General features: G+C 41.6%; 1 protein-coding gene across 1 annotated transcript in view; it reads right to left on the bottom strand.

The window, feature by feature from the left end:
- The window catches only part of GNAQ (G protein subunit alpha q), a 290132-nt gene that overhangs the window by 186555 nt on the left and 89866 nt on the right, over positions 1-13711 (bottom strand). The window contains exon 2 of the mRNA XM_027105652.1: positions 654-838. Coding sequence (XP_026961453.1) covers positions 654-838 — 185 coding nt within the window. The remainder of the gene's footprint in view (positions 1-653; positions 839-13711) is intronic.

The following is a 13711-nucleotide window of genomic DNA, read 5'->3' as shown; positions in this document are numbered from 1 at the left end:
TAAAAAAATGATTTTTTTTTTTTTTTTTTCTATTTCAAGTAAGAAAAAAGGCTGAATATTGGGGAAGTTTGCTTGTTTTCTAAAAAGCTAAAAATTAAATTTTTTTTTCCCCTAACCCTTTCTCAAGTGATTTTAGAAGTTTCCATTACTCTAATACAACTCCAGAGAAACGTTTGAAAGGTTACTGGAAGTGACAGATGGGCCTATTTTCAAATAAAATTAAGCCTGTGGTACTACTGAAAGGAAGTCACGAAATCCAAAATTAAACTGGACAGAATGGTCTTAAGCTGTTTTTGTTCTTTTTTCAAGGGAGTACAAAGAGTGGGAGGTTGAAGCAAGGCCACTGCTTCTCATCTGAATCCCCTCACTTGGGTCAATTTGTCTTGAACTGACAAACTGTCTTCTTAAGGTAATGTGTGCCCCTACATTTTAAACATCCACGTATCTACTGTTGAATATCCAAACGTCCTTCGGTGATATCACTAAGAATACAACTCCAATTTTTTATAGCTATAACTTTAAAGACTTAAGGAAAAAAAACAGTTATAAACAACTTGTTGAGCCATTGGAAGCCCCATGTAGGATGAGATGGAAAACGTCCATTAAAAAAGCCACCACACATCCCAGCTCTTCCCAGGAGGAGCTCCGCCTACCTTATTGTGCTCGTACTTGTAGGGGATCTTGAGCGTGTCCATGGCTCTGATCATAGCCTGCATGGCCGTGAAGATGTTCTGATACACCAGCTTGGTGAAGCCCCTTTTGTCTTCATCCGAGTAGCCCGACCCGTGGATGATTCTCATCTGCTTGATAAACGTACTCTTGCCACTCTCTCCTGTCCCTGAAAGAGAAACAACAGCAGCTCATCAGACCATGAGACCTTCTCACAGTCTCCCAGACAACTAAACTAGGAACAGGCCTTGGACATGACATCTCCAAGGGCCTGCTGAGAGGGGCATCACCAGAGGGGGAAATGCCACCTATGGAGAGCACTCAGCAAAATTAGAGGAGTGACAGTCCATTTCAGAGGCAGATGAGCTTTAAAAGAACAAAACACTGTCACCTCTTTGGAAGCCGCTCAGCATGGAATTTTGATAGTGATTTGTAACCACGTATCTTATATGAAACACAATAAAAATAGCACCGTTTGAACAGAATGAACACTTGATAAAGCTCTCTTCCCTGGAGAATGTCTGAAATGATTGCAGGAGGCTGGGATATTTAGCCAGGATTTGGATCTGAAAATGACAATACACTCACACAAACGCTGATCAGAGTGTGGTAAGACAAAAATGCCTGAAAATTTCTAGACATTTTCTCTTATTTTAAAATGGGGTATGTGGAGAACACAGTACCCAGATAAGAATTAGCATTTTTCAGGACAGCAAGTATCAACTGTATTTATTTCCGGGGGCTTTGGTCACCTGAGTTATGCCAAGGAACCACTGAATCCAGAGAAGACACAGTGACTCTCCTTCCTTCTGCCTACTCTTAACTATGACACAGAAATTTACTGTTACTGGGTTTTTTTCTTTTGTGTTCTCATTTTTCCCTTCTTCAATATTCCTTTTCAGTTACCATAAGCCTGAGGATAATCCATAACAAAGCTACAAACGCCTGTGGGGAGGAGGAAAAATGGAAACATGAGATCATTTCACTGAATGACAACATATTTCTTCTATAGTGAATCTGAAACTGTGAATCTAAAAACTTCATTTTTTAAAATATAAGTGGTTTGGGGAGTATGTAACTTCATTTCTGAGTATCTCCCACTCACTTTCAAATTTCCTTGAAAGTTCCAAAACAATAAATGTCTTTGTCTTCTCCTAACAATGTGGGGAAAAAATTAAAAGTTTGTTGGATATTAAACATGGAAGAATATAATAATAACACACAGGATGACTACAGCGTCCTCATTGCCATTTCCTATCAACAAGGCATTAAAGCAACAACAACAGCAACAAAAAGGTATAAAAGGAGAACTAAAAACTAGGAACACAACATCTGTCCTAATTTTGTTTGGTTTTTCTGGTGGTTGGATTTCATTATCTTTATGAACAATCATGAAAAATTCAAATAAGTATCACAGCTTTCATAGAAGCACTCTTAAATGACTACAGATGTCCTGGTAAACACAGAAGCCTCACACAGTTACAGTGAAAGATGATTTCTGGCCCCACTGTCCAGTGGTCACCGATTCCTTTATCCTTTTCATATGACTTTTAATAAAGTGATCTGCAACTTCTTGAAATATAAAATGAACACTTCCTTTATCATTTTCACATGACTTTTAATAAAGTGATCCGGAATTCCCTGAAGTATGAAGTTAACACTGCAATGTGAATGCTATCAACCCATTTCAACAAGATTAATTCCAAGGAGTTAAAAATGAACTTCTTATAATCCCATCCATGAATACTGGGAAAAAAAACCCAGGAAGTATTTTAAAAGCTACAAACTTGTTTCTCATTACTAGTCAACAATTTATAGAAAGAAACCAGTATATTTACTTTCTGAGCAATTCAAAGTATGGAAGCAAAAGACCTAAATCGCTTCTCTGTTTATTATCCTTATCCCAGAACCAACAGCTTGCTCTGAGGGCCCAACTAGAGACATAATCATCAAATCAGAATCTCTGCCAGTTTTTTCCACACCAAAAACAAGAAGAAATCTTAATATGTGAGGTTAATGGTATGAAAAGAAAAGGAAAGAGAATCGAGCAAGAGGCCTCCTCCTAGCTGAGAGGCTTTTATATACTTGCCCTCTCAAAATAAAATCAAGAAAGTAAAAGAAGAAATCTTAAACCACACTGGCTTGTGTGTCACTTAAGTCGTGTTGGGCAAAAGCAGTCAACGCTTAGCCCCTCTTGGGATCTACACTAATTAAGCCCCTAGACATCACCCTAATGAAGACTCCGATTATAGGTGGAATACGGGACCCAAGAAGAATGAAATGGGGAGAGATTAGGAGGAAACAAAAAAGAATCCAAAAATCAACTCCAAAGTAAGACATGTTCCTGTTGCCTCGGATACACCCAGCGATCCTCTCTCTCCATTTTACCATCTTGCTTGGTGGCCCGGGAGGCTGACTGGGAAGGATTTCACATCAACAGCTCTCTTGTGCTCGGTCTTCCTGGGTTTAGTCCATAGGAGACATCAGGAAGAGACCAGAGAGCAAGAGAATGAGGAAGGTGTATCTATTTCCCCAGTTTGCTCCCTGCAAGGGAACCACAGATATGCTGTGTCCCCTTCAAAAGGCCACAGCTCCTGCTGGGTGGCCCCCTCTGGGTGACTGTACCTGCTCCCTCACCTCGCTGGCCCCTGGTTACTGCACTCATTAGCCCTCACTGGTTACCTACACCTGGTCAGCACCTTTTAAACAGTCCCTGAACAAGACTCTTCTCAGTCACCTAGCTGGAGCAGGCCATCTGTTTCCTGCTGAGACCCTGACAGGTAGAAATAGCCAAAGGACAGCATGGGCAGCTTAATAAATGAAGGAACAGGAAGGCAAGGGAATGGAAGTACCCTCTCTTCTTCTTCTGCCCTTTCTCTATGAATCTTGCTGCTTTTTTTCTAGTCACTAATTCACTCTTATAACACTCTTCTGGAAGCCAATCATGATGACAGAGCCCAAAACCAGAATCCAGGGCTCGCTCCTGACCCGCCCCCAAAAGTACTAATAAATCTAATACTTGTCCCCCAGAGTATGTACACGTGAGCCTACCTGTCTCCCCGCAACACACACTTTAAGACTGATCTCCAATCCTGACAGAGGAAACAGTCAGTCATCTCCACCACCTGAATATCCTCTCTCTTATAAAGGAACCAAAAGAAATTTGTGTTCAACCCTTTATACTTTGCCACTTTTAAATATACTGTCATTTTATCCTTTCAAAACTCTATGAGACAGATTTTTTTTCCCTCATTTCGTGGAAAAGAAAAGGCCTTGGAAAGGTGAGGCATCTGAGCTAAGATGACACGGCCGGTAACTGGCAACACTAGAGCTCGAGCCCAGCCTTCAGCTGCCCAATTTTGGTTTGGCAATACTTCCACGGTCATGGCTGCCCAAATCCAGGGTAATTAACTTTCACTGCCCGCACTCTACAAATGTCTCCACCTGGCTTTGACTACACTCAACTTTCATCCATCTAAACCTAATTCTGAATTTCTGACTACTACTTCAATTAACAGGGACCCATTTTGATTCTTGGTACCATCTTCCAAGACTGGCCATCCCTCCCAGGTAAATTTTACTCACAAATTTAATACTCACACTTTGATTCTATTGTATAAATGCAGCAAATTCAAAGTGAAGGCAAGCTTCACTTAAGAGAAAATCTGTGTAACGCAAATGTTATAGGTAAAATGATAAAAGTAGTCAAAGTATTATTCTGTAGTATGGACTAAAACATCAACCAAGCAAAAGAACTCAGCTTCTTTGTTCCGTGAAAAGAGTTCTGTCATGGAGACAAATTAACAATTCTTCACAAATGTGTAAGCCAAATTTCATGTTCTTCTCCTCTTTTCATAAACTTATACAATATTCTCAGGGTTTGAAAAGGACATTTTATTTCATTTAATTTATGCATGTTAATGGGTTTTTTCCCCCTATACTTTGGCTGTGTTGGGTCTCAGTTGTGGTGCGCGGGCTTCTCATTGCAGTGGCTTCTCTTGTTGTGGAGCACGGGCTCTAGGTACGCGGGCTTCAGTAGCTGTGACACACAGGCTCAGCAGTTGTGGCTCACGGGCTCTAGAGCACAGGCTCAGTATTTGTGGCGCATGGGCTTAGTTGCTCCGCAGCATGTGGGATCTTCCTGGGCCAGGGCTTGAACTCGTGTACCCTGTGTGGGCAGGCGGATTCTTAACCACTGAGCCACCAGGGAAGTCCCAGAAATGGACATTTAAAAAATCTACTCAGGATTAGAATTGAAAAAAAAAAATCTGTAACAATAAAACAAACCCCCAGCTGTTCCAAATTATAAAAATGATGCTTCCTAAGGCCACATGGAAAGCATAATGAGAGACTTCACAGTTCTTTATCTCTGAATGAAAGAAAGCAGACTTCTACTAGTAGGTTGCTTTGTGAATCCAGTGCTGGCTAATCTCTTTTCACAGCAGAGAGCATAAGTAACTCTTAACTTACCTAAAGAAATACAAATCTACTATCTTATCAAAGCCATTGATAAAATCAAATCTAGGAAGGAGCCCTTACATTAAATCTAGGGAGTGGGAGGCTCCGTCTTTGCTAATTTGAATATATCTCCAATCATATTATTTAATAACAAGCATCACACACACAAGGATGTGAGTCCAGAAAAGTCCTGCTTTTCTCCTTCATTGGTCTCTATAAATGTGGCTGAAAATTTTCTCTAGAAAAGTTATTTGTACCTTTGTTTAAGTACTATGCCTTTTCTCACCCCAGCCCAACAAAACACCCAGAAATGAGACTATTTAAGAATCATGCTATTTGGGACTTCCCTGGTGGCGCAGTGGTTGAGAATCCACCTGCTAATGCAGAGGACACAGGTTCGATCCCTGGTCCAAGAAGATCCCACATGCCGTGGAGCAACTAAGCCCATGCGCCACAACTACTGAGCCTGCGCTCTAGAGCCCGTAAGCCACAACTACTGAGCCTGTGTGCCACAACTACTGAAGTCTGTGCACCTAGAGCCTGTACTCCACAGCAAGAGAAGCCACCACAGTGAGAAGCCCGCGCACCGCAACGAAGAGCAGCCCCCGCTCGCCGCAACTAGAGAAAGCCTGCGTGCAGCAACGAAGACCCAATGCAGCCAAAAATAAATAAATTTTTTTTTTAAATCATGCTATTTAAAAAGGCCACTTCATCTAGCATGCATAACTGATTTTGAGGGATACTTTCTTCCCTACCCACTGGATCAGGATAAGCCACAGAGAGCAATCCCAGTTCACTCCACATGTCCTTCCATCAGGCCAAACAACAAATATGAATTTATGTAATATCCTACTGTGGAGGGCAGCACTTTGTAAGCTGTTAGAATATGTGGCACATTCGACATACACGCTTTCTCTCACACACACACAATCTGATGCTTTAGGCTTTGCCAAGATCTTTTCAATACAAGAGGATTTCCACGTACAGCTTCTACCACAAATCCATGTTCATTCTATATATCCTACTCATACTAACCATCTATACATTTACACTGATTACTCGGCCCATTCTCAAGATGCAGCCTATAATTAGTTCCCTCCAATTAATCTCTAAAAGCTGGACAATTTTTCTTTTTTTTTGGCTTCTTGCTCAGCATGTTGTTGTTTTTTTAAAATTTATTTTACTGAAGTTTAGTTGATTTACAACGTGTTAATTTCTACTGTACAGCAAAGTGATATATATATATATACACACACACATTCTTTTTCATATTCTTTTCCATTATGGCTTATCATCGGACATTGAATATAGTTCCCTGTGCTATACAGTAGGACCTTGTTGTTTATAGGACAGTCTTTCTTATCCCACACCCTACCTGACAGTTTTAAATCTAATAATACATTACCTTCTTTTTTTTTTTTTTTTTTGGCGGTACGCGGGCCTCTCTCTGTTGTGGCCTCTCCCGTTGCGGAGCACAGGCTCCGGACGCGCAGGCTCAGCGGCCATGGCTCACGGGCCCAGCCGCTCCGTGGCATGTGGGATCTTCCCAGACCGGGGCACGAACCCGTGTCCCCTGCATCGGCAGGTGGACTCTCAACCACTGCGCCACCAGGGAAGCCCTACATTACCTTCTTAATGGTAATGAATTGTCATTTACTGTTGAAAGCAATCATGGACTCAGTGGTTCCTTCTTTCCCATTGAAGCTGGCTTCCTGGGCTACACGTTTATCAAAAGGGCTGTGAAGCACAATCCACATATACACAAGAACTGCTCAGCGCACTAAAAATGTCAGTTACGACTGTCACTGCCTGAAGAACGTGGTGTGACCCATTTCCACACACGGCCCCTAGAAAACAATCACTGAACACTTCACTATCAGGAACTTCAAGGGTTCATTCCCTTTATCCTGAGAGAAAGTCAGAAAATAGACCTTCTCGGGGCCTCTTACAGGCTCAGGGAGACCCACACCACTGCCACTTTTTCTAGGCTCCCACCCAGGAAAAAGAAGAAATGCCCAAATAGAGTTCTAAAAACTGTGGTATTTAAAGCTGTACAATGAATATATTCGTTTTCTCCTTCTAGTGCCTTTCATGACTGTATTTGGAGATATTGTCAAACCATCAGAAGTCTACATCTGAAGCCTTTAATTAATGTGAAAGCTCAGGCGAAATGCCCCTGCCCTCTTGATTGGCCAGCACCCAGATAAAGAGCAGCTAAGAACAAACCCTAGTCTCAAGGAGCTCAATTGTAATCCAAGTATGTGTACTTAAGGTCCATTGGTTTAGGCCAAGAGTCTAAAATACGGAATCTCAGCACCACCAAAGCTGAACCTGGGCTACTTCCATATAAACTTTGATAAAACAGAACCAGAAATTTCAAGGAGGAATTTTCTACCCACAAGCACATCATCCACCAACCCACACCTGCAAAGACTTAATAGCACTGAGATAAAAGTGATTTAATAACACTGTGTCAAAATGCAATCCATGTGTTGTCCACATTCTGGGTTATATACTTAAAAACACACGTATTCTGCCTCCCGCCCATTTTCCTCCACTTAAATTGGAAGCCTGCTTGTGAAACTGAACAGCTCTAATACCAAAGTCACCATTACTTCCTCTTCTTTAAATTTTCTTTTTTTTTCTTAAATTTATTTTGGGCTGCGTTGGGTCTTTGCTGCTGCACGCTGGCTTTCTCTAGTTGTGGTGAGCAGGGGCTACTCTTCCTTGCGGTGCGTGGGCTCCTCATTGCGGTGGCTTCTCTTGATGCGGAGCACAGGCCCTAGGCGCATGGGCTTCAGTAGTTGTGGCACGTGGGCTCAGTAGTTGTGGCTCGCCGGCTCTAGAGAGCAGGCTCAGTAGTTGTGGCACACAGGCTTAGTTGCTCCGCGGCATGTGGGATCTTCCAGGACCAGGGCTCAAACCCGTGCCCCCTGCATTGGTAGGCGGATTCTTAACCACTGCACCATGAGGGAAGTCCCTCCACTCCTTTAAAGACTGTGCTTTAAGGGCAAGGGTTGGGAATACTTGACTCTTTACCCCCAGCAAGGCTGAAGAAGGTTCTAGACAGTTTTTAAAATGCAGCACGGAAATTAACTGAATTTAATATCACCAACTGTGAGTGGAAACTGAATAGATGAGTAGGTTAGTAGTAACCAGGACTATGAATAATAACTCTCATCCAGTTAAGTTGTTTTTAAAAGGAAAGACAGGCAAAGTGCATTGAAAATGCAATCTACTGAAAATGTTTGGGAGAGGGAGATTATCTAGTCCTGGGCTTCTCGAAGTAGTAAAACCCTCCTGGGTAAGGTGCTTGCAAGGTTACTCAAACACACAGGAGCATTTTCTTAGAATGTCCATTTTACCATCATGTGTTCATTGTAAACATCCATGTATGAAAAACTAGCATCAGTTGACTGCACCACCTTCCGAATATACCAAAAGCCATTAAAACGTACACTTTAAAATGATGGATTTTATGGTATGTGAATTATATCTCAATTTAAAACATTTCAAACTGACATCAGTATAGTTTGGAGAAGAACAGGAAGTTTACATGAATTTTCAGGCCAAACTTCTTCAAAAAGGTTACTCTGTGCCAACCTGTCCAACCTCCCCTGCACCCCCAGACCTCTCCTCCTCCAGGAGTGCCTGTTCACTCTCTTCTGCCTCGGGATGTGTTTCAGAGAAAAAGTTTAAGAAGCCCTGAACTCACTTATTTTACAAAGGAGGGAAGGAAAGTGACCTGTTCAAGGATTCTGCTGGTTGAAAACTAATTAGGAAGAAGATGGACTGTAAGCTACCAAGGCCTCCTGTCTGTCCAGGGCTCTTGATCTCACGTCCTTGTAAACTTTCTTTTTATAAAACATTTTTCCAACTTAAAAAGTTATAAATATTTATTATAGAAAATTCAGAAAAACAGAAGAGGAGTTTTCAAAATTGCTAAAATCTGAACATTTTGGTATATTGCTTTCCAGATTCCTTTTCTAAGCAAATGTTATCATAAGACTGTGTGATAATTTAACAATTCCCCTGTCACAACACGTTTTGAGTACTTCTAATTTTTCACTTTTATAAATAATGTTGTGATAAGGAAAACATCACAGAAACGCAACTAGGTGAATGAGTTGTAAAGGCTCTGGCCATCCTATAGTAGTACCAGTTGACACATCCATCAGATACTTCTTTCCCCACTTTTTTTTTTAAAGCAACATTACTGTGATACAGTGTTTTGTAATAAGAAATAATATTCTTTAAAGCTTTTGCACAGCAAAGGAAACCATAAACAAAATGAAAAGATAACCCTCCGAATAGAAGAAAATATTTGCAAACGAAGCAACTGACAAAGGATTAATCTCCAAAATATACAAGCAGCTCATGCAGCTCAATAACAAAAAAACAAACCTAATCCAAAAATGGGCGGAAGACCCAAACAGATATTTCTCCAAAGAAGACATACACAGATTGCCAACAAACACATGAAAAGATGCTCAACATCACTGATCATTAGAGAAATGTAAATCAAAACCACAATGAGGTATCACCTCACACAGGTCAGAATGGCCATCATCAAAAAATCTAGAAACAATAAATGCTGGAGAGGGTGTGGAGAAAAGGGAACCCTCTTGCAGTGTTGGTGGGAATGTAAACTGATACAGCCACTATGGAGAACAGTATGGAGGTTCCTTAAAAAACTAAAAACAGAACTACCATATGACCCAGCAATCCCACTACTGGGCATATACCCTGAGAAAACCATAATTCAGAAAGACACATGTACTGAAATGTTCACTGCAGCACTATTTACAACAGTCAAGACATGGAAGCAACCTAAATGTCCATCGACAGATGAATGGATAAAGAAGATGTGGCACATATACACAATGGAATATTACTCAGCCATAGAAAGGAACAAAACTGAGTTATCTATAAAGAGGTGGACTCTGTCATACAGAGTGAAGTAAGTCAGAAAGAGAAAAGTAAATACCGTATGCTAACGCACATATATGGAATCTAAAAAAACGGTACTGATGAACCTAGTGGCAGGGCAGAAATAAAGACAGACATAGAGAATGGACTTGAGGACACAGAGTGGGCAGGGGAAGCTGGGACAAAGTGAGAGAGTGGCATGGACATACATACACACTACCAAACGTAAAATGGATGGCTAGTGGGAAGCTGCTGCATAGCACAGGGAGATCAGCTCGGTGCTCTGTGACCACCTAGAGGGGTGGGATAGGGAGGGTGGGAGGGAGACGCAAGAGGGAGGGGATATGGGGATATATGTATGCATATAGCTGATTCACTCTGTTGTACAGCAGAAACTAACACAATTTTGTAAAGCAATTATACTCCGATAAAGATATTTTAAAAAAGAAATAATATTATTTGGTCTTCATCCCAGTTTTTGGCACAGAGCTCCTAAAACCCTTGGAATTTCATAAGCAAAGGGAGCATCAGAGGTGTTTTGTTATGTTAATGAGGTGACTTTGGGAAAGTGCCTAAGGATGGGGACTGCTTACCAGGGCAACCAACCAGGAATCGAGAAGTGGAACTTTCACTCTCACCCCTGACCTCTGAGGAAGGGAGGAGGAATTGGAGATTGAGTTCAGTCACCAGTGGCCAATGGTTTAATGGCTCCTACCTATACACTGAAGCCTCCATAAAAACCCAAAAGGGCAGGGTTCAGACAGCTTCCGGGTTGGTGAACACGTGGAAATTTGGAGAGAGTGACACACTCTGGAGAGGACATCGAAGCTCTGTGCCCCTTCCCACTTACCTTGCCCTATGCATTTCTTCCATCTGGCTGTTCCTGAGTTATATTCTTTTATAAGGAACCCACAGTCTCTAGTAAGTAAAATGTTTTCCTGAGTTCTGTGAGCTGCTCAAGCAAATTAATCCAACCCAGATGTCATGGAAACATCTAATTTATAACCCTTTGGTCAGAAGCACAGGTAACAACCTGGACTTGAGATTGGCATCTGAAGTGAAGAACAGTTTTGTAGGACTGGACCCTTAACCTGTGGGATCTGACCCTATCTCCACGTAGCTAGATCCTGATCTCTCCCACTTCAGAAATCCGTTTCTACCCTTCTGTATATTCTGCATATGCTGCCTATCCTGGTTCCTCTTTACAGCTCTGTGGCCTTGGGGAAGGTACCTGGCCTCCCAAAGCCTGTTTCCTTATCTGTAAATACCACTATCCTGAGTTAATCCAAGTAAAGCACAGTGTCTGATACATAGTAAGGACTCAATAAATACTGCCTATAATTTTCAGTGTAAAATCAAGAAGAAAAATGACAGAATAGTCTGATACAGGGCTGGGGGAAAGGCAAAAACTAATCAAGAGAATAATTCAATTCAGTATTTTTCAAAGTGAAAATTAATGCCTCCCAAATCCATGATGAACAAAATACCACAATTTTAAATAAGGCTACTTTATTTATAATAAAGCACAGAGCTGCACTGTCCACACTGGCATCTGAGAAGCTGCTTTAAATTCTGTATCCAAGGCCAGTATCTTACTCACCTTATTCTAGCCTAGGCCCTGATTTTAATTCTCCACTCCCCAAATTAACTGAAATAATCATCTCCAGTATCTCAATATTTAAAGCCATAGTGTTTGGATATTTTTAGCTTGAATTCTTTATTCACCATTTTATTGGGTACATGCTGCATTCTGTTGGGTGAATGCATACATTCTTGCAGGTATCAGAACATAAGACACACCGTCCTTGTTTTCACAAGGGGAACACATAGTGTGAGTGGCAGATGACATATAGAAGATAGATGAATAAAAAAAAATCCGGGCCTTCCCTGGTGGCATACTGGTTAAGAATCCGCCTGCCAATGCAGGGGACACGGGTTCGAGCCCTGGTCCGGGAGGACCCCACGTGCCGCGGAGCAACTAGGCCTGTGTGCCACAACTACTGAGCCTGCACTCTAGAGCCCGTGAGCCACAACTACTGAGCCCATGTGCCACACCTACTGAAGCTGGCGCGCCTAGAGCCCGTGCTCCGCAGTGCGTGGGGGCCGCCGTGGTGAGACGCCCGCACACCGCAACAAAGAGTGGCTCCCGCTCACTGAGACTAGGGAGAGCCTGCGCGTAGCAATCTGGAACCCAATGCAACCAAAATTAAATAAATTAAAAAAAAAATCCAATGGAGACAGGTGCTATGCATTGAAGAATTAAAGAAAAACGAAATACAGAGTGACTTAGGAGTGACTGATTTGGGAGGCCAGAGACAGCCTTTCTAAGAAGGCACCTTTAATGCTGATATCTGAATATTCAAGATCTAGCCACACACACACACCCAGATTCGAACAGCAAAAAATGGAAACACCATTCCGAGCAGTAAATCAGCTGACTCAGAGGTCAAAGTGGGAACAAGCTTGGCTGGTATGTTGCAGGTACAAGAGGGCAATGTGGCCGAGGTATAGCAGTTACTGGGAAAGAGGAAGGAGAGAACATGGGAGCTCAGCTACAAAGGCAGAGGCTACGTCACACAGGGTGCTGTATCTTAGGAAACAAGCTTGGATTTTATTCTAAGTGCACTAGACGGCTTTGGAGAATTTTAACCAGGGAAGTGATATGGTTTGATTTAAGCTAAGTAAAGAATGGATTGTAAGAACAAGCAAGTAGGATATTTCAGTAATCCAAGCAAAAGATAATGGTAGTTTGGACCAGGATGGCAGCAGACATGATGGAGAAAAGTGGAACAAATTCAGGATCCAGTCTGGAGTTGGATGAAAAATGGGTGGTGAGGGGAAGAGATAAAACAGAGGGAACTCCTAGATTTTTGGCCTGAGTAACTAGATGGATGGACGCCCTAGATTCTTAGTTAGAGAAGCCTGAAAAGGAAAAGATTTGGGCAGAGAGAAGCATGTTCAGTTTGAAATGCTTATTCACTCCAAAGAGAACCAGTTTTGTACACTTACAACGTCTGCTGCACTTACGTGGAGGACACACATGAAATACAAGATTCAGCTTGTGTCCTATATTCTCTGGGCCTTCAACAAAAGCCATGACTGAGGTCTTTATGCTAATGGATAAGTCAGAGAAGACTGCAACACGGGGGCTATAATTTCACTTCCTATGAGATAAAGTTCCTCATGTAAAAGAATATGAAACTTTTTAAGGTCTAAGTTACACACACTTATCTATTTGTTTATATTTACAAGGTGCTGATATTGCTACACATACAGCTCTTTAGAGAATATTATTTGGGATGCATGAAGATACCATAAAAATACCAAATCATCATCATAACATTTTAAGAAGTAGGAACCCTTCAGAATAAATATCCACCCACAGACTTTTAACACTGATTTTTTCAGAAAATAAAAAACATGAATAGTAAGTGGTCCAGATTTTTAGGTTACACATAATCATAAACTGCATACTTTAAAAATGCACTGGTTGGAAAATGACCAGACATCACACTCTGGAAAGCACTCCGAAGGCCTCATCAAACCAGTAAATACTTGCTCAGAATAGAATGGCTCGTGTGGCCCTCCCTCAAGGAAAGCAACAAATTAAATCTGAAGTGGAGGAAAAGGCCCAGGACAGACCTGAAATGCCATT

The sequence above is a fragment of the Aethalodelphis obliquidens genome, unplaced genomic scaffold (genome assembly GCF_003676395.1).
Source record: "Aethalodelphis obliquidens isolate GAN/ISIS:26980383/991018 unplaced genomic scaffold, ASM367639v1 scaffold7, whole genome shotgun sequence".
Lineage (NCBI taxonomy): Eukaryota > Metazoa > Chordata > Mammalia > Artiodactyla > Delphinidae > Aethalodelphis > Aethalodelphis obliquidens.
The sequence above is the reverse complement of the archived record's forward strand: the minus strand, read 5'-3'. Positions and strand labels throughout refer to the sequence as shown.